The sequence below is a fragment of the Engystomops pustulosus genome, chromosome 8 (genome assembly GCF_040894005.1).
Source record: "Engystomops pustulosus chromosome 8, aEngPut4.maternal, whole genome shotgun sequence".
NCBI classification, from domain to species: Eukaryota; Metazoa; Chordata; class Amphibia; order Anura; family Leptodactylidae; genus Engystomops; species Engystomops pustulosus.
The window spans coordinates 59,115,381-59,138,821 of NC_092418.1; the positions used below are offsets into that span (position 1 = coordinate 59,115,381).

General features: G+C 45.2%; 1 protein-coding gene across 1 annotated transcript in view; it reads right to left on the reverse strand.

Annotated features, from left to right (window-relative positions):
• LOC140076144 (3-hydroxyisobutyryl-CoA hydrolase, mitochondrial-like) overlaps nt 1-23,441 on the reverse strand; it is a 219,233-nt gene that overhangs the window by 21,015 nt on the left and 174,777 nt on the right. Inside the window, exon 7 of the mRNA XM_072122651.1 lies at nt 5,972-6,024. Within this exon, the coding sequence (XP_071978752.1) occupies nt 5,972-6,024 (53 nt within the window). The remainder of the gene's footprint in view (nt 1-5,971; nt 6,025-23,441) is intronic.

Consider the following 23,441-nt stretch of genomic DNA (forward strand, 5'->3'; position numbering starts at 1 on the left):
GAGGTGTTGTGTGGGAAAACCGCTATCTGTCTTACAGGCAGATGAAATGCTGGTGGTAAAAGCCCTGGGTTTGTCTGCAGTAACCCAAGGGTTAATGCAGACATGATAGCAGGCCTAGCTAACACAGACACATTGGTAATGTCCGTACTGGGCCTGCTTATTATGGAGTAGGGGTAGGCTGGTAGTGGGACTCCTACTCCACCCGGGCTTCGGTCCTGGGCTTTTGTATAGCCCACAGGTGCAGGTCACAGGCCTCGTTAGGGTCTGATTTAGTCTGCAGGCCAGAAGCAGTAGGAGAGGCCCTACCTGGAGAGCTGAAAGCGAGATTGCATTCTGACAGCAAAGGTAACTGAGGGTCTCCTGTACTACTGCTGGCCAAGAGCGTGTGCCAGGCAGCCTGGTACCCGGATAGCTAGTGTCCTCAAAATGTATTAGACAGTGCCTAGCCGGGCAGGAATTACTTTTATAATGTTTTTGCATGTGCTTAACCCCTAGGGGACACAGCCTATTTTGGCCTTAAGGACGCGGCCCCATTCTTCAAATCTGACCTGTGTCACTATAAGTGGTTATAGTTTTGGAACGCTATGAGATATCCAGGGGATTTTGAGATTGTTTTCTCGTGACACATTGTACTTCAAATTAGTTTAAAAATTTGGATGATATCTTTTGTGTTTAGTTATGAAAAAAAACTAAATTTGGCAAAAATTTGGAAAAATTCTTTATTTTCAACGTTCTAAATTCTCTACTTTTGATGCAGATAGTCATAGCTCCCAAATAAATTCATAACTTACATTTCCCAAATGTCTGCTTTATGTTGGCATGGTTTTTTAAGATTCCACATATTTTACTAGAATGTTATGAGGCTCAGAATTTAGGTATCATTTTTCAAATTTTTTGTAAAATCACCAAAACCTGTATTTAGATGGACCTGCTCAACTTCTAATTGACACTGAGAGGCCTAAATAATAGCGAGACTCATAAATTACCCCATTATGGAAACTACACCCCTCAACGTATGAAAAACCACTTTTAAGAAGTTTGTTAACGCTTTACGTGTTTTATAGGGGTTAAAACAAAATGGAGGTGCAGTCTGCAAATTGTAATATTTTTTCACAATACACTCATTTTGGGTGGAAAATTAAACATTTACAATGGATTAAATGAATAAAGGCTCCACAAAGTTTGTTACCCAATTTCTCCCGAGTACACGGATACTCTATATGTGGTGGTAACCTGCTGTATGGGCGCACGGCCGGGCATAGAAGGGAAGGAGGCGCCATCCAGATCAGATTTGCTATGTCACATTGTACAGGCTATAATTTTTTTCTTTTTTTAATGTGGGCCTATAGGGGCTTATTTCTTTTGCCACATGAGATGCACTTTTCTGGTACGTAATTTGGGGGAATCTATAGGCTAATTGGTGATATTTTATTAACTCTTTGTTGGTGGAGGAAATGAAAATCATCACTTTTCAGGAAGATTTTTATGGGGTTTTTTTTTGGGCTGTTTACCATACCATAAAAATAGTATATTATTTTTATTCTATGGGTCGCCACGATTACAAAAAGACCTCATTTATATAGATTTTTTATTTTTTTCCCATTTTTAGTGCATAAAAAGTAATTTGGCAAAAATGTTGTTACTTTTAGCATCACCGTCTTTCATATGCATAACTTTTTTATTTTTCGCCTCACAAATCTGTTTAAGGGCTTATTTTTTGCGAGAAGGATTGTTCTTTTTAGTGGTCTTATTTTAGAGTGCATAACATTTTTTAAATCCCTTTTTAGAGCATTTTTATAGGGTATTAATTGAAAATGATCTTTTTTTCTGGAGCTTTTTTTTGTTTTGTTTTTTACGTGGTTAACTTTGCGGATCTAATAACGATTCTGTTTTATTATGCAGATTGTTACGGACGCAGGGATACCAAATATGTGGGGGTTTTGTGTATTTTATTCAATTGTACTGAATAAAAACTAATTTGGAGAAAATCTTATTCATTTTAGCATCACCATCTTTTTATATGCATAACTTTTTTATTTTTTGGCAGATAAATCTTGTTATGGGCTTATTTTTTGCGAGAACAGTTGTTCTTTTTAGTGGGCTTATTTTGGAGTGCATAACATTTTTTAAATCACTTTTTAGAGCATTTTTTATAGGGTATTAATTAAAAATTATCTTTTTTCTGAATGTTTTTTGCGTTTTTTTCCTCCGGCGTTTACCGTGCGGGTCCAGTAACAATTCTGTTTTATTATGCAGATTGTTACGGACGCGGCAATACCAAATATGCAGGGTTTTTTTGTGTTTTTATGTTTTTTATACTTTATTAAGTTTTTTTATGGGAAAGTGACATTTTAGGGGCTTATATTTTTATGTATTAATTTTTTATTTATTATAATGTGTAGTGTTAACTGTTTTTGCATATTTTTACTTATACATACTTGAACTTAAACCAGTGATGCTCTGATCACTGGTTTAAGTTCAATACACTGCTCTACAATACTATTTTATTGTAGAGCAGTGTAAACTGTCGGAGCAAGCTTGCGCATGCTCTGACAGTTTACAGACAGACCCGGAAGGGGTCTGGCTGCCATGGAGACCGGGCAGCTCCGGGGCACATGCCAGTCCTCGGAGCTGCCCGGAAGAGGATCGGATCCCCCGGTAAGCGGCACGGGGGATCCGATCCACAGCGCTAACACCCTTACACGCCGCGGTCATGTTTGACCGCGGCGTGTAAGGGGTTAACACCCGCGATCGGAGCCGGCTCCGATCGCGGGTGTTAGCGCAGGCTGTCAGCTGTACTAGACAGCTGACAGCCGCTGCTTCCAGAAGCAGCGGCTGTCAGCTGTCTAGCTGACAGCCGCTCCGTTCGTGAGCCGGTGCCAGAAGCAGGACGTTATAGAACGTCCCCGTGCGCTAAGCATCTAGCCCCGGGGACGTACTATAACGTCCTGGTGCGCCTAGGGGTTAAGTCAAGGCTGAATTTGTGTTCTGTTTTGCAAGTGTGAATAAACACTTAAGTTGGACTTTTAAACCTGCGTGTGTCACTGCTTCCTGCACTGCTACCTGTCAACTACCAGAGCAATTCCCCACACTATAGACATATTGTTTGTATAATACCTCTCAGCCATTTATGTGTATCTAAGTCCAGACAGACATGACTACACATCTTATCCATGAAACCGACACAAAATAAGCAGCGCGACTAAATATACTGGTTTGCCCACTCGACAACTTCCTATTGAATCAGGATATTCTCCTGAATACCAGTTGTCTGCAGCAGCTTCAGATTTTATTAATTATTTTTATACACGGTGCGCGGTGTACAAAAACCACAATACCCAGTAGTATACAGTCCGCCAGCCCCCAGTAGTATACAGCTGGCCCCCAGTGATATACAGCCAGCCTGCCCCCAGTGGTATACAGCCGGCCCCCAGTGGTATACAGCCAGCCCCCATGTATAAAGCCATCCCCCAGTAGTATACAGACAGCCCCAGTAGTATACATCCAGCCCCTAGTAGTATACAGCCAGCCCCCAGTAGTATACAGTAAACCCCAGAAGTATACAGCCAGACCCCAGTACAGCCAACCAACAGCCGGACACCAGTAGTATACAGCCAGCCCCCATGTATAAAGCCTTCCCCCAGTAGTATACAGCCAGCCCCCATTAGTATACAGCCAGCCCACAGTAGTTTACAGCCAACCCCCATGTATACAGCCAGCCCCCCCCAGTAGTATAAGGCCAGCTAGCCCCCATGTAGTATACAACGAGTCCTCAGTAGTATACAGCCAGCCCCATGTAGTATACAGCCAGGACCCAGTAGTATGCTGCCAGCCGGCGCCCATGTAGTAAACAGCCAGCTCCCAGTAGTATACAGCCAGCCCCCAGAAGTATACAGCCAGCCAGCCCCCAAGTAGCATACAGCAAGCCAGCCCCCAAGTAGCATATAGCCAGCCAGCCCCCAAGTAGTATACAGCTAGCAAGTCAGAAAAAACAAACAAACCATACACTCACCTTTCCGGCCTTCCCCCGAAGTTCCGCTACTTCATCCTCTCCGTCCGTCAGCCACTTGCCACCGGTGGGTCATATGGCCAGTCCGCCCTTGCCTACCAGGTTGCTACCAGCTTCAGAATTTGTCATTGTGCCTCTCTCTGACCTCCTGCTGCTGCCACCTCCATGTTCTATCATTGTGCCACACTGTGGCCTACCATGTTGTTGCCATGTCCAGAATAGATTTTTGACCGATTGAAAGCGGCCACTGACGAGTGAAAAGAAGGGCAAAATGATCAGTGAAATTTAATTTAATTGTCAGGCTGTGTTCCCCCATCACTTATTTGGTGAAGTTGGCCTGTAAGTGCCCATGGAAGTGAAGAGTGAAGCGATTCTAAGAACGGCGACTGCCATGTGCGTGTCATACCAAAACACAACATTGTTTGAAAACCAAACCACGCTCCCTATGCTTATTTGAACATGGCACAACATTCTACAACACCTTACAGGCTCTCTGCAGCCCGGAAATACCTGGTTTTTTAACATGATTTGTCATGATTCGATTCGGGGCGAATCAAATTTTTCCGAAAAATTTGGCAAATCGGGTCGAATCGAATTTCAAATCGAATTCACCCATTTCAAATCATATTGCATTCCAGCCAAAACATGCAATATTAGTGTTGAGAGTTAGAATGTCAGGTTCGCTAGGGAGATTGCTGGGACTTCTGGTTCTTCTGGTGGTACCAGCAGCGTTCTCCGAACCCCGGCGCGTATCCGCGCAAACTCCACCTCTCGTCCTGGGCAGCGGCTGCTAAGATCTCGCGCTGTCTAGGAGTGGCTGGGACTTTGAACCTCTGCTTGGTGCCTGGTTGTTCTGCACCATGAGGGGTTAATTCCCAGATGCTGTCCAGCTCCTATCAGGTTCTGGAGGTGGAGTTCTGGCTGCATAAATTGCAGCTTCACTAGTCACCTGTGCCAGTGTTTGAAAATCCCTTTCTCCACTCGCTGCTACTAGGTTGTATTGCTCAGTATCTGTATCTGTATTGTTGTTACCTCGGCTAGTTTTTGACTTTGACTCTTTGCCTACTGATTTTGCTATTGACGTACCCTCTCGTTGTGACTCCGGCTTGTTTACGATTCTTTTGTGTTTTATGTTTGTCAGTCTGTTTGTGTTTCCCTTCCCTCACTTTTATCCAGTGTATCTCGAGTCTTCAAGTAGTCGCCCACGGTTTAGCGTGGGGGGGCTATAGGAAGGGACAGAGGTTGGGGCAAGCTCAGGGCACACTATCCCCTGTCTTTTGAGTACCAATCTTAACATAGAATTCTATCTGTTAAATGCTGTGTTTTTATTAATAACATTGCATTAGAGAATGTGTTATTTTGCCACCCTCATTATGTTTAATGAAGCTCACCAGTTTTCCTATTCAGCTTGAAACATTTTGAAGATCTTGCACAATACAAGACTGTTTTTCCAGGATTCCAGGAAAGGACCCTTTTTAACTCCTTTATTTAGCAGTGCTACACAGAGCTTGCCAAATCAGTCCCTGTCACCTTGGGGTTCACAATCTAATCAACCTACCAGTATGTTTTTGGAGTGTGGGAGGAAACCGGAGGTAACCCTACACATTTACTTACTAAGAGTCATGGATCACACTTTCGTCGGACTATTCGCCATTTTTGGGATTTGTGCAGCTTTGACAGGTATTTAACAGGTGTCTGTGCTGGCTTTCATGCAACAGAAATCGGGGGGCGTGTTGGGCGATCCGACTGATTCGGCACACAATCTTAGTGAATCACTGCAGAGTGCATTATAGTCGGACAAAGCACTTTCGGTGAACTCCGCGGACTGGTTAAGTAAATGTGCCCCATTGTTACTTTATTTACCATTAAGGCTCTTTGAGGGAATTTAGAGTATTACGAGATGGGAACTAAACACTGTCATGTAAGCATTTATTCTATGTCACTGGAATAATATATACTTACACCTCCCATTGTAATTCCATCAATCAGAGCGACATATGGTTTTTTGTAGGTACCTGAGTAAAGAAGAAAACAATATACGTTTTGTTATATAATACAATACAATACTTTATTGATTCCCTGGGGGGGAGGGGAGGGGAGTCAGGCTTAACATAAATAAGTCAGGCTTACAGATACATTAATATACTAAACACACTAAAGGCACATTCTTACATGCTGCTAGTTCCTTGGCTGCATACAAACAGTACATTGCTACTGGTTACATTACATAACATATAGGAAAATAATTACGGTACAAAACATACCAGTTACAGAAGAAAATAGATACAGACTAGGCAGACATTTATAGGGGTTACTACAGTAGGGGTGCCCACGCAGTGCTTATGGTGTTGTGGTGAAATGGTGGTTTGCTGCTGTTGATTTGGCAGAATAGTCACTGCTCCACTTTTGCTAATTACTGGCGCTGAAACTGCTTGGAGCTCTGGTAAGGCACTATCACTTGCATTTCGGGTGCTCTAATGAAGTTGTAACTGGTGCTTTTGGCTGACAGATTCCGGTTCTGGAACTCTGTTGCAATCAGTTATATGACAAGGAGCCCCTGCTACTGATAATGATGGTGAAGGGGTGATAGGATGAGGGTGCCAAGATGGCCAAGGGTGAAAAGAGGTAATGGTGCTTTTCATATAACATTTTGAAAGACCAGAGTTATATAGGACATTGATGTTCTATTTTTTATTTTTTCAAACAAATTTTTATTAAGAACTCAAAACAGCTGGCCCTTGTCGGGAGCGCAGAATAGAGGCAGAATGTGATACCTTGTCTCACTCCCACAAAGCGGCGCCAGCAGCCATCTTCTTCCTTCAGCTTTCATGGGCTGTATGCTCCAGGTCCCAAGCTGGCACACGTGACGAAAGCTGAAGGAAGAAGATGGCTTCTGGCGCGTGGGAGCGAGACGAAGTGAGCTAATGTCGTTTTTTTTCATCACACAGTGGGACGGGGAGGAGAGTGGCTGCTAGGGGACATTGTGACTACTAGGGGGAGATGTGGCTTCTGGGGGGCAGGGTGGCCACAGGGGCTCTGACTAATGGGGGCTCTGTGGGTACTGGGGGCTGTATGACTACTGAGGGACAACATGGAAACTGAGGGCACTGTGACTTCTTTGGAGGGGGGGGGGGTCAGTGTGACCCTGGGGGCCCTTTAACTGCTGTGGGGGCAGTGGCTAAAGTAGGGACTCTGTTCATAGCAGATAGTATCCCAGAGTGTCATAGTAAATATTACCCAACATGGTATCAATGCCCACACCCCACACAGAAGGTTAGTGGAGTCTCTATAGCTTTCCACAAGTCATTCCAACCCACCATAGAGGCCACAAAACTCGACCCGGAGGGTCGCTCCTTATTTCTTAAAATTGACTTCCTAGGAAATGTTTTCACATTTGCTAATGTTTATTTCCCCAACCAAGGTCAAGCTGCTTTCGGCTTAAAAATCTTGAAGAGCCTGGCTGATTTTTCAGATGGCTCCACCCTGATTCTGGGAGGCGACTTGTAACCTTGTCTGGATTCATCCACAGGTAGGTCCTCCTTATCCTACCCAGCCATTCGTAGATTGAGAAGTGCCTTACTCGGTTTTAAGTTAAATGACTTATGGCGAGTGCTTCACCCAGGGGTCAGGGATTACAGCCACCATTCGTATGCAACAAAATAGTTATAATTGCCTGGATTATCTCTTTGTGTCCCATCAGCTTTTAGACCGGGGCCCTAGGAGTTCCATTAACTCTGCTCTCTGGTCGGACCATGCCCCTGTTTATGGGTGGTTGGGACATCAAGGTAAACACTCCAAGGAATTCTCCTGGAGATTGAATGATAATTTGCTCAATAATTCCCTCTGCGAATCAGAATTTATATCTACATGACAGTTAGCGTCCCCCCTATGCCTTTTTTTTTTTTTTTTTTTTTTTTTATGGGAAACTCTTAAGGGCTCTATTCGAGGGGTATTTATGGCACATTGCGCTAGACTCTGCAAAACTAAAAGCCCTATTCTCCGATTTAGGTTCAAAGGAAACCGCTAACAAACCTACTCCATCCGACATTTTGAAAGCCGAGATCTCAGCCCTTAGATATAAGATCCTCCATATACTAGACAAAAAGAGCCTGTGCTTTAGAGATAACATTAAAAAACTATTTTGAGTATAAGTTTTGAGAATGACACAAATATTATATTTTCACATGATTTGTTGCCCTCTGGTGTGCTTGTCAGATGCTTTTATCACATACAGAAATACAAGTGCAATCATATTATGAGTAACAAAAGCATTTATTGACAGTTAGAATGAGTTAATGCAACAAGTCAATATCTGCAGTGTTGACCTTTCTCTTCGGGACCTCTGCAATTCTCCCTGACATCAACTTCTGGACAAAATCCGTACTGATAGCAGTCCATTATTGACAATCAATGCTTGCATTATGTCCCAATTTGTTGATTTTTGTTTGTCCACCCGGCTCTTGATGATTGACCACAAGTTCTCAATGGGATTAAGATCTGGGGAGTTTCCAGGCCAGATTGTCCTTTGACACCCCAATCCCTCAGGGCCCATTTATCAGTAATCCCTAAACCATGCAAAAATGAAAAGCGGAGAAGCATGTGTCAAGTAGCGAAAAACCAAAATTTATTTTATTGACAAAATAGACATACAACAGACATCAATAGGGAAAAGGATAAAAACATTTAAAAAGGATGCAACCCAGTGCACCCATAAGTGAAGAGCCAACTAGAGCCTGACACCTGATACTGTCAGGTCATCCAGACCTGAGCCCCCAACAAGCAAATTCCACAGCACTAGCTCCTAAATATAAGTATATAGCGGTTGGGTGCGTGTGTGTAGGCTGGAGTGGTGTCACCACAATCAGCAAGTCTGGCATGAGGATGTGCAAAAATCTGTGCACAAATTGTGCATGATATCCCTCTGTGCCTCAGGTCCCCTCCCTGTATGTTAGGTTGCACCTTATCGAGGCCTATAATTCTCAGTCCGGAGAAGTCACCTCGATGCACATTAAGATGCAGCAGGCTATTCAGCAGCAGGCTATTCGTCGCAGTTGCTTTCCTGTACAGCGTTGTTTCGATAACTTTCTGCTGGATGGAAATTCGTAAATCCAGGAAGTTCACTTCTCGTGTAAAATACTATGTAAAAGAGTACAGAAACATATCTCTACCATACATAACGCAGAACGAGACGTCAATGATCCAAAGTTGCAAAACACTTTCTTAATGTGCATCGAGGTGACTCCTCCTGACTGAAAATTATAGGCCTCGATAAGGTGCAACCTAACATACGGGGAGGGGACCTGATGCCGGCCTTACTTCGTCTTGAAGCCAAATGGATTTTCGAGCTGTCAGCACTGGCTCCTCGAGGGAGGAATGAAGAATGCTCTTCTCGGTTTCTAAAAAAAGTTGGTATTTTTATTCCATCAGGTCCACCCTCTCACCCCTTTTTTGGTTGCTTCCTTCCTTGCTCCCTCCCCCCCCCCCCCACCGTTCACCTCTGGCCACATACACCGGCTTATTTTTGCACACTGGTTGGCACCACCCGGGTCACCCTATGCATTTGTGACCCCTTCCTGGCACTCGCACACACACCGCTTTTCCTTCACTTCCACTATCCTGTATTTACCCCTTCTCCCTTCTTTTGGCTCTATGTCACTCTTTCAGACGTCACTTCTTCACTTTCTTCCACACTTTTTTCTTCTTCTTTTTATACTTCTTTTCTTTTCCTCTTGCCACCCGGACAGCATATAGATTCACATGTTCACTGTTATTGTCCATTTTTATGCTTGTGCCCATTCCTCGCCACATTTCTCCCCCCTTGATTATTTGTATTTCACTCATGATTCACACAAAATACACTCCTGTGGGCTTCCATATTGCTTCCCCCCCTCCCCCTTCTTCTTCTCTCGCATGCAGGCACGAGTGAACATTATCTATATCCACGCATAGTTCCATATGCGTTATTCAGAGATGTTTACAACAGTTCTGCTGCATGCACTAGTGTCAAGTTACTTCTTTCAACCTCTAACAAGATCCTGGCTGGATTTACCTGTTTTTTATGACTTTGTTTTCCCAACTGTGCTCAGATCTAGGTCTTGATCTCACAGAAGACCCCTTTATGTGTCTCATTTTTGGACTCCAGCGTTTCATGTGATGCTCCTTTAAGACTTTCCGACTCTATATGGCACTGTCCTGACATGACGGGCGTCTGCACTCCCTATGACTCCCATCCCATCACCATGCGAATCCAAGCCTGATCATGGCCTCATATATAAAATAGATATGGTCATATAGTACCCATTATTTGCATTGATTATTTTGAAATAATATTCATGATGAAATTAATATGAAATGTTGCGTGATTGAATGTTTCGGTATGAGTGTCGGCTGAGTGTGAATGGGCCCATGCAAATATAATGTATGAGTGGGTGATTGTGTGTGCCTGTAACATTTGGTTATTCAACACTTTGGGACTTACTATTTGTTATATAATTTTCTATTTGGACTAAGATATTATTTGTATGTCCTTCAATATAGGTACTCACTTTTTGTATAGATATTTATTTTGCATATTTAACGTTTGTGGGAACCAGTACTTTTATCTACACATCTTCCGTTTACATTGTATCACCATTCTTTAGAAATGCACTTGCACTTTATTACTATTGCGCTTTACACATCCCCTTCATTGGTAATGCATATAACTTTCATAGTTTGGCCCATACAGGTACATACTTTTTATTCATCTTCATTTTTTACCTGGCAGCGTTGCTGATGTTGCCCGGATACGGGACTGTAGTGCGCATGCGCGGGATGCAGCCCACGTCAGCTGATGTGATGTTGCCCCGCGGCGTGCTCCTCTCCACTTCCGGGGACGCGAACTCCCACGCAGCCGCTATATACTTATATTTTGGAGCTAGTGCTGTGGGATTTGCTTGTTGGGGGCTCAGTTCTGGATGACCTGACATTATCAGGTGTCAGGTTCTAGTTGGCTCTTTACTTATGGGTGCACTGGGTTGCATCCTTTTTAAATGTTTTTATCCTTTGCCCTATTGATGTCTGTTGTATGTCTATTTTGTCAATAAAATAAATTTTGGTTTGTCGCTACTTGACACATGCTTCTCCGCTTTTCATTTTTGCATAGTTCTTTTGTGCATGTGTGTAGCCCTTGATAGGTTCCTATTATTGTGTATATATCCAAATTCTATTTACATAATCCCTAAACCGGGCAAGGACCCCAAACACTGCAGCAATTACAGGACCATATACCTGATTAATATCGACCTTAAAATTTACTCCAAGATTTTGGCGTTATTCCTCTCACCATTAAGACTTGGTCCATCCAGAGCAGGTGGGATTCGTCCCAGGTTGTGAGGCTAGGGATAACACCTTAAAAACGTTAACCCAGGCCTCGTGGGCTAGGCGCTCAGGGATCCCCTTTTGTCTCCGCACAGTAGACCCTGAGCTTTTGATAGGGTCCACTGGGGGTTCCTGGAGGCCAAGCTCACGGGGTTAGGTGTTGGGACGAGGATGAGGAAAATAGTCATGGCACTATAAAAAACATCCAGTGTTAGAGTAAATGTTTCAGTCTCCCTCTCCATTCCAATTTGCAACGGCACAAAGCAAAGGTGTCCACTATCTCCCTTCTTGTACACCTTGGTGATGGAATCCCTTGTGTGTTGCGAGATAATCCATCCATTCGGGGCATAGAAGTCAAAGGGAAATCCTATAAACTCTTGCTATTTGCCGACGACTTGCTCATTTATGTCTTTGACCCAGTAGTCAGCCTCCCTAATATCATGCAAGAGTTTGAGGCATACAACAGAGTTAGTCATTTTAAGGTGAACATTCCAAAATCTGAGATTTTGAACGTCACCCTTCCAGGTCCTTTGGTTTCCTCCCTGTCCTCATCCCTTCCCTTCACGTGGCTTAAGGGTCATATTAAATATTTGGGGGTCCATATACCATCCTACCAAACCAATATTTGCTCTAAATTATGGCCCTTTACTCAGGTCTATAGAAACTGACCTTATGTCATGGAGCTCCCTTTCCCTATCTTGGTTTGGTAGAACTAACACGCTCAAAATGGATTCCCTCCCCAAGATCCTATACATTTTCCAAACTGTACCTATGGACGTAAATGCCTTTCTTGACACGTTTGCATAAAGTAGCCACTAAGTGTATCTGGTGCGACTGCTACCCTCGGATAAAACATAGTATTTGTCAGGCTTGAGGGTTTGTGGATCCTCTGAACCACTACAGACGATGACTCAAGCCACTACCTGGGACCGGAGTCTAAGTGGTACCCAGTTTTCACCAGAGCCCACAGGACAGCAGCACGGAGGAACACTGGTACACAGGACAGCAGCACGGAGAAACACTGGTACACAGGACAGCAGCACGGAGAAACACTGGTACACAGGACAGCAGCACGGAGAAACACTGGTACACAGGACAGCAGCACGGAGAAACACTGGTACACAGGACAGGAACACGGAGGGGCACAGGAACGCAGGATACACAGGAACGCAGATAAATCGCAGAAGAGCTTTCTCTCAGGCTGTGAGGCACAAAGATCCGGCAGGGCTTGCAGGAAGAGGCAGGCTTAAATAGAATTAGGCAATATGGCCAGCGCCAATTAATGGCACACTGGCCCTTTAAATCTGGAAAAGAAGCACAGCGGAGGGGAGCAAGCCGGGACAGGTGAGACGCGCTGGTGGCGTGCTGGCGGGGGCAGAGCAGCACGGGTGAGCCCACCTGGGCTGGAGGAATCTCTGCAGAAGATCACGATCCAATATATTGTGCCCTGGCTCCCACGACCTCTCTTCTGGCCCGAACCCCTTCCAGTCAACCAAGAAGAACTGCTTCCCCCTTACTGTCTTCATGTCCAGGATCTCTTTTACCTCATAGGTGTTGGTGGAGTCCACCACTGGAGTGGGAGGAGGAACTTGCCGGGAGAAGCAATTCAGAATGACAGGTTTCAGCAGGGAGACCTGGAAAGAATTTGGGATGCGCATAGTAGGAGGAAGGCGGAGTATATACGCCACTGGATTAATGCGATGTAACACCTCGAATGGTCCCAGAAAATGTGGGCCAAGCTTGTAACTGGGGGATCTTCAGGCGAACATATTTGGAAGACAGCCACACTTTGTCACCTGGAGAGAATATGGGAGGAGACCTGCGTTTCTTGTCAGCTTGAGTTTTTGTGCGGGCGGACGCCCGAAGTAAAGACTGACGAGTCTGTTCCCAGATGGATTTATGGACTTCTACCAACTCTTCCACAGCAGGAACATCAGCAGACACAAAGAGGAAGAGGTGGTCGTGGATGTCTCCCATAGACAACGAAGAAAGGAGTGGCATCAGCAGACTCAGAGTCCAGGAAGTTGTAGGAGAACTCCCACTGGATCAGAGTGGATCAGTCGTCCTGTCGGGCGGAGACAAAATGGCCTAGGATCTGATTAACCCTATCGACATGTCCATTAGACTGAGGGTGATAAGCTGGAGTTGGCTGCACAGAGAACGCCAGAACCGGGAAACAAACTGAACCCCACGGTCAGATACTATGTGCCGGGGAAGACCATGAAGCCGGAAGATGTGAGTGAAGAACAGGCTGGCAAGGCAAGGAGCAGACGGTAGACCTGGCAGCGGAACAAAAAGACATTTTGGAGAACCGATCAGTTACCTCCCAGGTGACAGTATTCCCAGAGGAATAGGAAAGGTGACAAAGTCCATGGCCACGTGAGTCCACGGGCAACTGGGTATCGGCAACAACATCAGGAGACCAGCAGGTTTGAGGCATGATGGCTTATTACGAGCACAGGAGGTGCAGGAACCTACAAAATCCCGTACGTCTTGGACCAGATCCGGCCACCAATAGTAACGAGAAATGAGGGCTAAGGAGAGCTGCACCCCAGGATGCCCAGCCACACGAGAACAATGTCCCCAAGCCAAAATCTTCTTCCGAAGAGCAAGTCGGACATAAGTCTTGCCAGGTGGGAGCTGCCGGAGGTCTACTGGAGCAGCCACAACCAGCCATTCCGCAGGGATGATACCCTGTTTCCCCTAAAATAAGACATTCCCCGAAAATAATACCTAGTACAATTTTGTTCAGGCTTAGAAATATAAGGCCTCCCCTGAAAATAAGACCTAGCGGCAGTCATTGCAGCACGCCATACATTAGTATTAGTAGATCTTTTAGATGCTGCAGAAGGTTGTGACATTGGGAAGAATCTATGGAATTATATCTCTGGCTGTTGTGCTGCAAATGTGATACCAGCAGCTTCCAGGATAAGAAGGGTCATTTATGGAAAGTGCTTTTACTAAACATGAGAGATTGGGGCTAATGAATCTAATAGAAATGGAGTCACTAGAAATACAGAATGAAATTCAGAGTTTGGAGAGTCATAAGGAGGTTAGAGAAGTTTAGTTTTTGTTCAACAATAAATGTGAATTATTTTTCATGGAAGTATAAGACATCCCCTGAAAATAAGACCTAGTGCCTCTTTAGGGGCAAAAATTAATATAAGACACTCTGTCTTATTTTCGGGGAAACAGGGTATGCCGAGGAGCCGGTTCTTCCCCAATAACATCAGAGGCACGTGAGATCTGCTTTGATGTGCTTCTCAGCTGGACGAAAATGGATCAAAAAATTAAAATGTGAAAAGAAAAGGAACCAGCGGGCTTGTCTTGGATTGAGACGTTGAGCAGTCTGGAGGTACAGGAGAGTCTTGTGGTCAGAATATACACTAACTTGGTGATGAGCTCCTTCCAGAAGATAGCGGCACTCTTCCAAGGCAAGTTTAATAGCCAGGAGTTCCCGATCTCCTATGGAGTAATTCTTCTCAGCCGCAGAGAAGGTTTTGGAAAAGAAACTACAGGTAAGGGTTCAGCCTTTGGGCCCTCTCCGAGTGAGCACAGCTCCAGCACCTACCGAGGAGGCGTCAACCTCAGACTCCAGATCAGGAGAGAAGACCAAGATGTCATCTAAGTAGACAACCATACAGGTGTATAGCAGGTCTCTGAAAATGTCATTAACGAATTCCTGAAATACTGCAGGCGCATTACACAGTCCAAAGGGCATGACCAGCGCCCGTCTCGGGTGTTAAAGGCGGTCTTCCACTCATCGCCCTCCCGGATGCGGAAAATATTATATGCCCCTCTAAGGTCCAATTTAGAGAAGACTTTAGCACCATGGAGGCAGTCAAGAAGTTCAGTGATCAAGGGCAATGGATCTTTCTTTACTGTCACATTATTGAGGCCCCTATAGTCAATGCAGGGGCGAAGAGATCCATCTTTCTTGGCCACAAAGAAGAAGCCGGCAGGAGAAGTGGATTTGCGGATGAACCCCTTCTGCAGATTCTCCTTGATGTAGGCCGACATGGCCGCAGTTTCAGGCACGGACAGCGGGTAAACTCGACCTCGTGGAGGTGATGTTCCCGGCAGCAGTTCAATAGGGCAATCGTATGGACAATGCGTGGTAAGGTCTCTGCTTGCTTTTCAGAGAAGACATCAGCATAGTCCAGGTAAGAAGCAGGAAGACCCTTCAGAGACTTGAGAGACGAGAAGGAGGGTATAGTAGAGACTGGACGGAGACAGCGGAACTGGCTGCTTGTACCAACGCTGAGGAGCATGGGAATGATCAAACATGGAGACGCTTTGCACAAACCTAGGAACGCTTCTCCCAAAAACCCTAGGTGCTGGCATTTCCCGAACGTTGAGGACGCACAGGACACGTCCTGATGAAGTGCTCAGGACTTGCACAATAAAGGCAGAGGTCTCCCTGTCGTCTTTTCTGTTGCTTTCCTGGGAAGAGAGTCTGGCTCTGTTCACCTCCATAGGCTCTTCTGCAGAAAATACAACCGGAGACTGGAGCGGCCTTTGGAAGACAGGAGCCAGGTGAGGAAGATGTCGTGGACGAACCTGAGGCTGCTCGAGGCGAGACTCTTCGGCACGCTCTCTAAATCACACGTCTATCCGGGTGGCCAGAGAGATTAGACCACTCAGAGTAGGCGGCAGATCACGAGCGGCCAGAGCGTCTTTAACATGAGAGGAGAATTCCTTTTTGAAAGCTGTGGACAGGGCTGCATCGTTCCAGGAGACCTGGGTTCAGTAGCAGGAAGGACAGCCGGAGTAGCAGGAGCAGCTTCAGGGACCTGATGGTGGATCACGATCGTGGCAAGATCGGGCCGACTGGGAGACGAAACCTCAGTGGGATCCATGGCAGGATCTTACTGTCAGGCTTGAGGGTTTGTGGATCCTCTGGACCACTGCAGACGATGACTCAAGCGGTGTGGTATCACCAGGTCGTTCCACAGGCGTGACTAGTCTGCAGTGGCAGCCAAGGTTGAGGTACAGGAACGGCAGTCAATCTCGAGGTCAGGTCCAGGCACAGGGTCAGGGCAAGCGGCAGAGATGCAACGTCAGAGTCCAATCTGCGGTCAGCAACAGGAGGTCCAAGCAGAGGGGTACGGGAACACAGCACAGCAGCACGGAGGAACACTGGTACACAGGACGGCAGCACGGAGGAACACTGGTACACAGGACAGGAACACGGAGGGACACAAGAACGCAGGATACGCGCCGGCCCTTTAAATCTGGAGAAGGTGCCGCGCGCGCCCTAGCAGTTGCACGCGCACAGCAGAGGGGAGCGAGCCGGTAGCCGGGACAGGCGAGATGCACTGGCGGCGCGCTGGCGGGGGCAGAGCAGCACGGGTGAGCCCGTGACCCACGATATGGGTCGCGGGACCACCCATGACAGTATTCTAACGAGACACAAAGAATGTGGAGGGGCAGGACTCTCAGACTTTTCCCATTATCATAGGGCGACCATGAGCAAAGTGTACCTAGGCGTGACATCGCATAACTCCAGGAAATTGTGGGTGGACTTGGAACTTTCCATTCTTACCTCAGGCCAGCTAACCAACTTGTTGTAGCTCAGTGCAAAGAATAACTGGGATCACTACAATATTTTGCCTTTAATGGCACAAGTCCTAAAAGTATGGGGAAAATTTGTCACTAGATCTAAACTTATCAATGTCCCTGGCCGCCTTACCCCGCTTCTAAGTTACCCCGGCGTCCCAGTAGCTCCCTTTTATCACTGGACAATGGTCTTCATAAAAAACTGGGCGGGGTCATTTGTGATACAGGGATACGACCCTTAAGTGACATACTGGGAGATAAGAGAGCCTATCCAGGCGCCTGACTACACTACTTACAATTGAGGAGCTTTATTCAATCACTGACTCCGGGGGGAACTATCCCATGTACACTTAGTTCATTTGAGACAATATGCTCTGCAGACACATGGGATGTCTCTCATCTACAAAATGCTCTGTGGGTGCAGTGGGGAGGACCTACAACTGCACCCAGAAAGCATTTTGTAGATGAGACACCACATGAAGTGTTTTCTTAGTAAATTTCTCGGCCATTTCTTCCTCATGTAAGGCCTTACATGAGGAGGAAATGGTCAAGACATTTACTAAGGAGCAATGGGAGAAATCCCTTCTCTGGACTGACAAGCTTTCGGTGTTCAGTAAAACCAGTTTTAAGATCCTCACTAGGTGGTACCGGACTCCCACTTGCCTACACAACATGTTTCCCCTGCTGGCGTTGTCGGATTACCAGGGGCACTATGCTTCATGTCTGGTGGGACTGTGGGGTGGTGGCAGCTGTTTGGAATGACATCTGGGATCTTTTTAAGAGGTTATGCAGGACCACCGGAAACCTATCCCTGGCCGTTGCTCTACTATCTATGCTTCCAGGACGTCTCAAAGACGTTAAGAGAGGTCTATTACGACATTTCCTGGTGGCGATAAGATCCCCAGGTTGTGGAAGTCTACTCCTCCACCCACCTGGTTGATGTGGGTTGAGGAAGTGGACCGAATCAGACACATGGAGGAACTTAGGGCATTAGATAACAACCAAATAGATGTTTATCATAGGACCTGGTATAAATGGGTAACATTCAGGTAAACGCCCGCCTTATCTGCTTCAGGCATCTTAATAGATAATTTCACTCTACTAGCATATACTGGCTAAGTCCACACCCTTGAGCTATCGCATGGATAGCTCTTTCCCCCCTTACTTTCCCTCTTGCTCCCCCCTGTCCCTTTTGCCCAGTTTACCTGTATTATTGGTTATATGTGTTTTCTTGTTTTAAATCAGAGGCCGACATGAGTATAACTCCTTGCTATAACTAATCATGGAGCTGTGACCCGAACATGTGCCCCTATTGTGGGCCCCCTGCTCTTTCTTTGTTTGTTTGTTTCTTAATAAACGTCAATTGAACCATAAAGTAGGCACTGTGACTGCTGGGGAGGCACTGTTGCTACTGGGGTACTGTGAGTGCTGAGGGCAGTGGCTACTGGGAGTAGTGTGGCTACTGGGGGCCCTGTGACTGCTGGGGAGGTAATGTGGCTACTGGGGTACTGTGATTGCTGAGGCTTGTGGCTACTGGGGGCGCTATTTTTTAGAAAGAAAAAGAAGTGTGCTATACTGGACCCAAATCCAATTTAAATACAATTTAATCTTTATTATACAATATATGAAATACACAACTGTAAATTAAAAATCACTTAAAATGTCAAAAGAAGACACAGGATGGAGTGGGCAATAGCTCTACTCCAACCACCACCCCTAACCACAAATGTATGGACAATAGACAAAGTCAAGTAAATATCAAAGTATGCAATACAAAAGTAGTAATACGTTGCAGTGGCTGGAATAAACAGAAAAGTGCTACCAATACAAAAGATGTATGCATCCAACTAGTATATGGGTGGAAACACGACTCATATGAAGTCACCTGCCAGAAAGAGATCCAAAGTTCTCAAAACATGTGCAGCATAACCTATAGGGCAAAGTGCAAGTGCCATGTAATGGTAAATTATAGGCAGCAACCGAGTAAAACTGGGCCTGGCCAAGCACCCAGGTATTTCCACCCACAAACCTCAGCCACAATGCGCACCATACAAAAAGCAATGGTAGGGGTGGGAGGCTCCCCACGCGTATCGTCGCTGTTAAGCGACTTCCTCAGGGGTATCTGGGGGTGCTGTGACTGCTGAAGGTCACTGTGGGTACTGGAGCATTGTGACTTCTGGGAGGACAGTGGTCCTTTGACTTCTGGGGGGTACTTTGGCTACTAGGATACAGTGATCACTGGGGCAGCAGTCTCTGGGGGGGATCTGTGACTACTGGGGGGGGGGGGGAGTTGGCCCCTTTAAGACAACCACGAGGCTGAAAAATATATCTAGTCGTAATAGGAGTTCAACTCAGTATACAAATTCAGAAACTCAAGGAGGGTTAGCATACTTCAAATGGAAAGCAACCAGACTATATATAGCAGCCTCAGTGTAACCAGTCTTTGGGGGTCATTTATATTTACTTGGGACATTTGTGCAGGTCTTCTCTTGTTTTTTTCTGACTTTTGGGCTTGTTTGATTTATCTTACTGATTGATAGATCAGGAAGTTGTCAATAGGGTTTTTGTAACCCTTTATCAAGAAGTCCCACAAAAGTCTTTTTTTCAACTTGTAAAGTTTTTCCTTCACATGGTCAGGATTGGAGTTTATTTGTAACTGCTAACTCCAATATCTACTTCCTTTGATCCTCAGAAACACTCCCAACATCCAATTCCTATATAGGCTGTAAACCTAAGGGAATTTTTTTTTTTAAGATGGGTGTCTCGCTGGTAGGAATAATTCATTGAAATAATCCCTCTAGTGTCTCCCAATTTGACAATGACTATATGGGCTGACTTTTTAACATTCAAAAACTTTATTGTAACAGAAGTGGGAAACATGTCATACAAGGCATTTCTACTGGCCAAATACACATATACAACAATGCACATTTTGAGTAAGAAGGTTCAACCCCTTAGCCACGCATGACAAGTACGTCACCAATGGCTGCGGGTGAATAGAGGGGGCTCATGGGCTGCTAGCTGTAGTATGTATACAACATCCTGTATACAGACAACCTATTGTTGAAAAAAATATAAAAATTCAAATCACCCCCCTTTCCCTAGAAGTCATACACTCACCGGCCACTTTATTAGGTACACCATGCTAGTAACGGGTTGGACCCCCTTTTGCCTTCAGAACTGCCTCAATTTTTCGTGGCATAGATTCAACAAGGTGCTGGAAGCATTCCTCAGAGATTTTGGTCCATATTGACATGATGGCATCACACAGTTGCCGCAGATTTGTCGGCTGCACATCCATGATCCGAATCTCCCGTTCCACCACATCCCAAAGATGCTCTATTGGATTGAGATCTGGTGACTGTGGAGGCCATTTGAGTACAGTGAACTCATTGTCATGTTCAAGAAACCAGTCTGAGATGATTCCAGCTTTATGACATGGCGCATTATCCTGCTGAAAGTAGCCATCCGATGTTGGGTACATTGTGGTCATAAAGGGATGGACATGGTCAGCAACAACACTCAGGTAGGCTGTGGCGTTGCAACGATGCTCAATTAGTACCAAGGGGCCCAAAGAGTGCCAAGAAAATTGTCCAACCACCACCACCAATTGACACCACCACCACCAGCCTGAACCGTTGATACAAGGCAGGATGGATCCATGCTTTCATGTTGTTGACGCCAAATTCTGACCCTACCATCCGAATGTTGCAGCAGAAATCGAGACTCATCAGACCAGGCAACGTTTTTCCAATCTTCTACTGTCCAATTTTGATGAGCTTGTGCAAATTGTAGCCTCAGTTTCCTGTTCTTAGCTGAAAGGAGTGGCACCCGGTGTGGTCTTCTGCTGCTGTAGCCCATCTGCCTCAAAGTTCGACGTACCGTGGGTTCAGAGATGCTCTTCTGCCTACCTTGGTTGTAACGGGTGGCAATTTGAGTCACTGTTGCCTTTCTTTCAGCTCGAACCAGTCTGCCCATTCTCCTCTGACCTCTGGCATAAACAAGGCATTTCCGCCCACAGAACTGCCGCTCACTGGATGTTTTTTCTTTTTCGGACCATTCTCTGTAAACCCTAGAGATAGTTGTGCGTGAAAATCCCAGTAGATCAGCAGTTTCTGAAATACTCAGACCAGCCCTTCTGGCACCAACAACCATGCCACGTTCAAAGGCACTCAAATCACCTTTCTTCCCCATACTGATGCTCGGTTTGAACTGCAGGAGATTGTCTTGACCATGTCTACATGCCTAAATGCACTGAGTTGCCGCCATGTGATTAACTGATTAGAAATTAAGTGTGAATGAGCAGTTGGACAGGTGTCCCTAATAAAGTGGCCGGTGAGTGTATAGTACTGAACACTGGCAAGTTATTTCCATCTAAGTTAGTATTTGATTTTTCCTTTTTTACATCATTTCTGCTGAAGTTTTTTGTTTTGATTTTTTCTCTCTGTACCTGATAATATATCCTCTTTCAATGGAATCAACGCATTTTTTGGCTCTGATTAAAGGAAACCTACCATTTCAAATCGTCGGTGTAAGCTGTAAACACCGAGCACCAGCTCAGGGTGAGCTGGTGCCGGTGCTTAGTTTTGTTAGTGTTATAATCCGCGGTATCGCGGTTTTAACACTTTTTAAACTTTATAGCAGAAACTGCTTCGGCGCTGCGTGCGTACGATCGTGCGCACGCCTACATAGGAAATGCCGCACAGCGCCGAAGCAGCTTCTGCTATAAAGTTTAAAAAGTGTTAAAACCGCGATACCGCGGTTTATAACACTAACGAAACTAAGCACCGGCACCAGCTCACCCTGAGCTGGTGCTCGGTGTTTACAGCTTACACCGACGATTTGAAATGGTAGGTTTCCTTTAAGGCTACATGCACACTGCCGTTGTCCGTCGTAATGTAGCATGGCGGGCACACGGTGGTGTCGGGGAGAGGAGGTGGAGGTGAGCGCTGCTTGCCCCTGCCCCTCTCCATAGGGTTATATGGTGCACGGCATTATGGGAGGTGGATTCCTTCTAAAACATGAAGCTTATTTCATAGTTTATAGTTTCATAATTTATCTGGTTGAAAAAAGACACTTGTCCATCAAGTTCAACCAAGGAAGGGAAGGGATTCGATGGGGAATGGATTTAGGGGAAACATTTCTATATAACATAGCCATCAATGTTATTTAGGTGTAAAAAGGCATCTAGACCCTTGAAGCTCTCTGCTGTCCCTGCTGTGACCAGAGCCCGAGGCAGGTTATTCCACAGATTAACAGTTCTCAAAGTAAAGAAGCCCTGTCGCCTCCGGTGATTAAACCTTGATTTCTCCAAACGGAGACAGTGTCCTCTCGTCTTTTGATATGATTTAAGCTGAAACAACTTACCACCATATTTTTGTATGGACCATTCATATATTTAAATAAATTAATCATGTCACCTCGCAATCGTCTCTTTTCCAGACTAAATAAATCTAGTTGTTTTAATCTTTCCTCATAACCCGAGACCCACCATACCCCTTATCATTTTTGTGGCTCTACGTTGAACTCTCTCTAGCACCAGGGCATCCTTTTTATGGACCGGTGCCCAGAACTGGACAGCATATTCCAGGTGAGGCCGAACCAATGCCTTGTACAGTGGTAGTATTACATCCTTATCCCGAAAGTCCATACCACTTTTGATACATGACAAGATCCTACTGGCTTTGGAGGCAGCTATTCAATATATGAACGCAAGTAACCAGAACGCAATTTTTATTTTTCCAGCATTAGGGCTGCATTGCACAGCCCAAAGAACATAAGCTCTGATATGTTTTATCAGAGCCACTTGCTGCAACACTTAGGGAAAGAGAATCCGCCCTTAGCAACAGCTCTTGACTGCTCAGAAGGATGTGCTGACAAACTACCATCTCCAACTCATACTTCTCAACTTTCCTACCGACGATTCCAATATGTGGCCTCAATAAATGTTGTTCACTTCTGGCCTACATCAGGAAACAGGAACATTTAAAAGAAATGTGATACATTTTATCATTTATTATATATGTATCCACCTTAATTTTTTTCTACTTATTGCAGTGTTATTTGGCACATGATGAATTATTATTTAGGTTTATTATGTTATTATGTGTCCACCAAAAAGAGCAGATATTTCCACTTCATTTGACTTGACGGAGTTTGGGCTGAAATGTGGGTGTGCCTTACAATTCTTTCACACATTGGCATATTACTGTGGCAAAACATAGACCATCCTTAAAATGGTCTAAGGGAAGGCGGTGGTCTAAATGCAGCCTTAAATATTTTTTTCTTGTCTGTTCTTTTCAGCCCGTTCACCAAATTTAATATCTGTCATAACAGATACATTTCAGAAAACATTACGTCCTCACAACGGAAAAAAAAAACTGTGAGGATGCCTCAAAAATAGTAAATACCCACTTAATCTTTTTTATGGTGTGGACACACATAGCACTAATCTTGTGTTTCCTAACTAGAAATGCATATGCAATCCCCCGCCCCCCATTTGCAAGCATTGTGT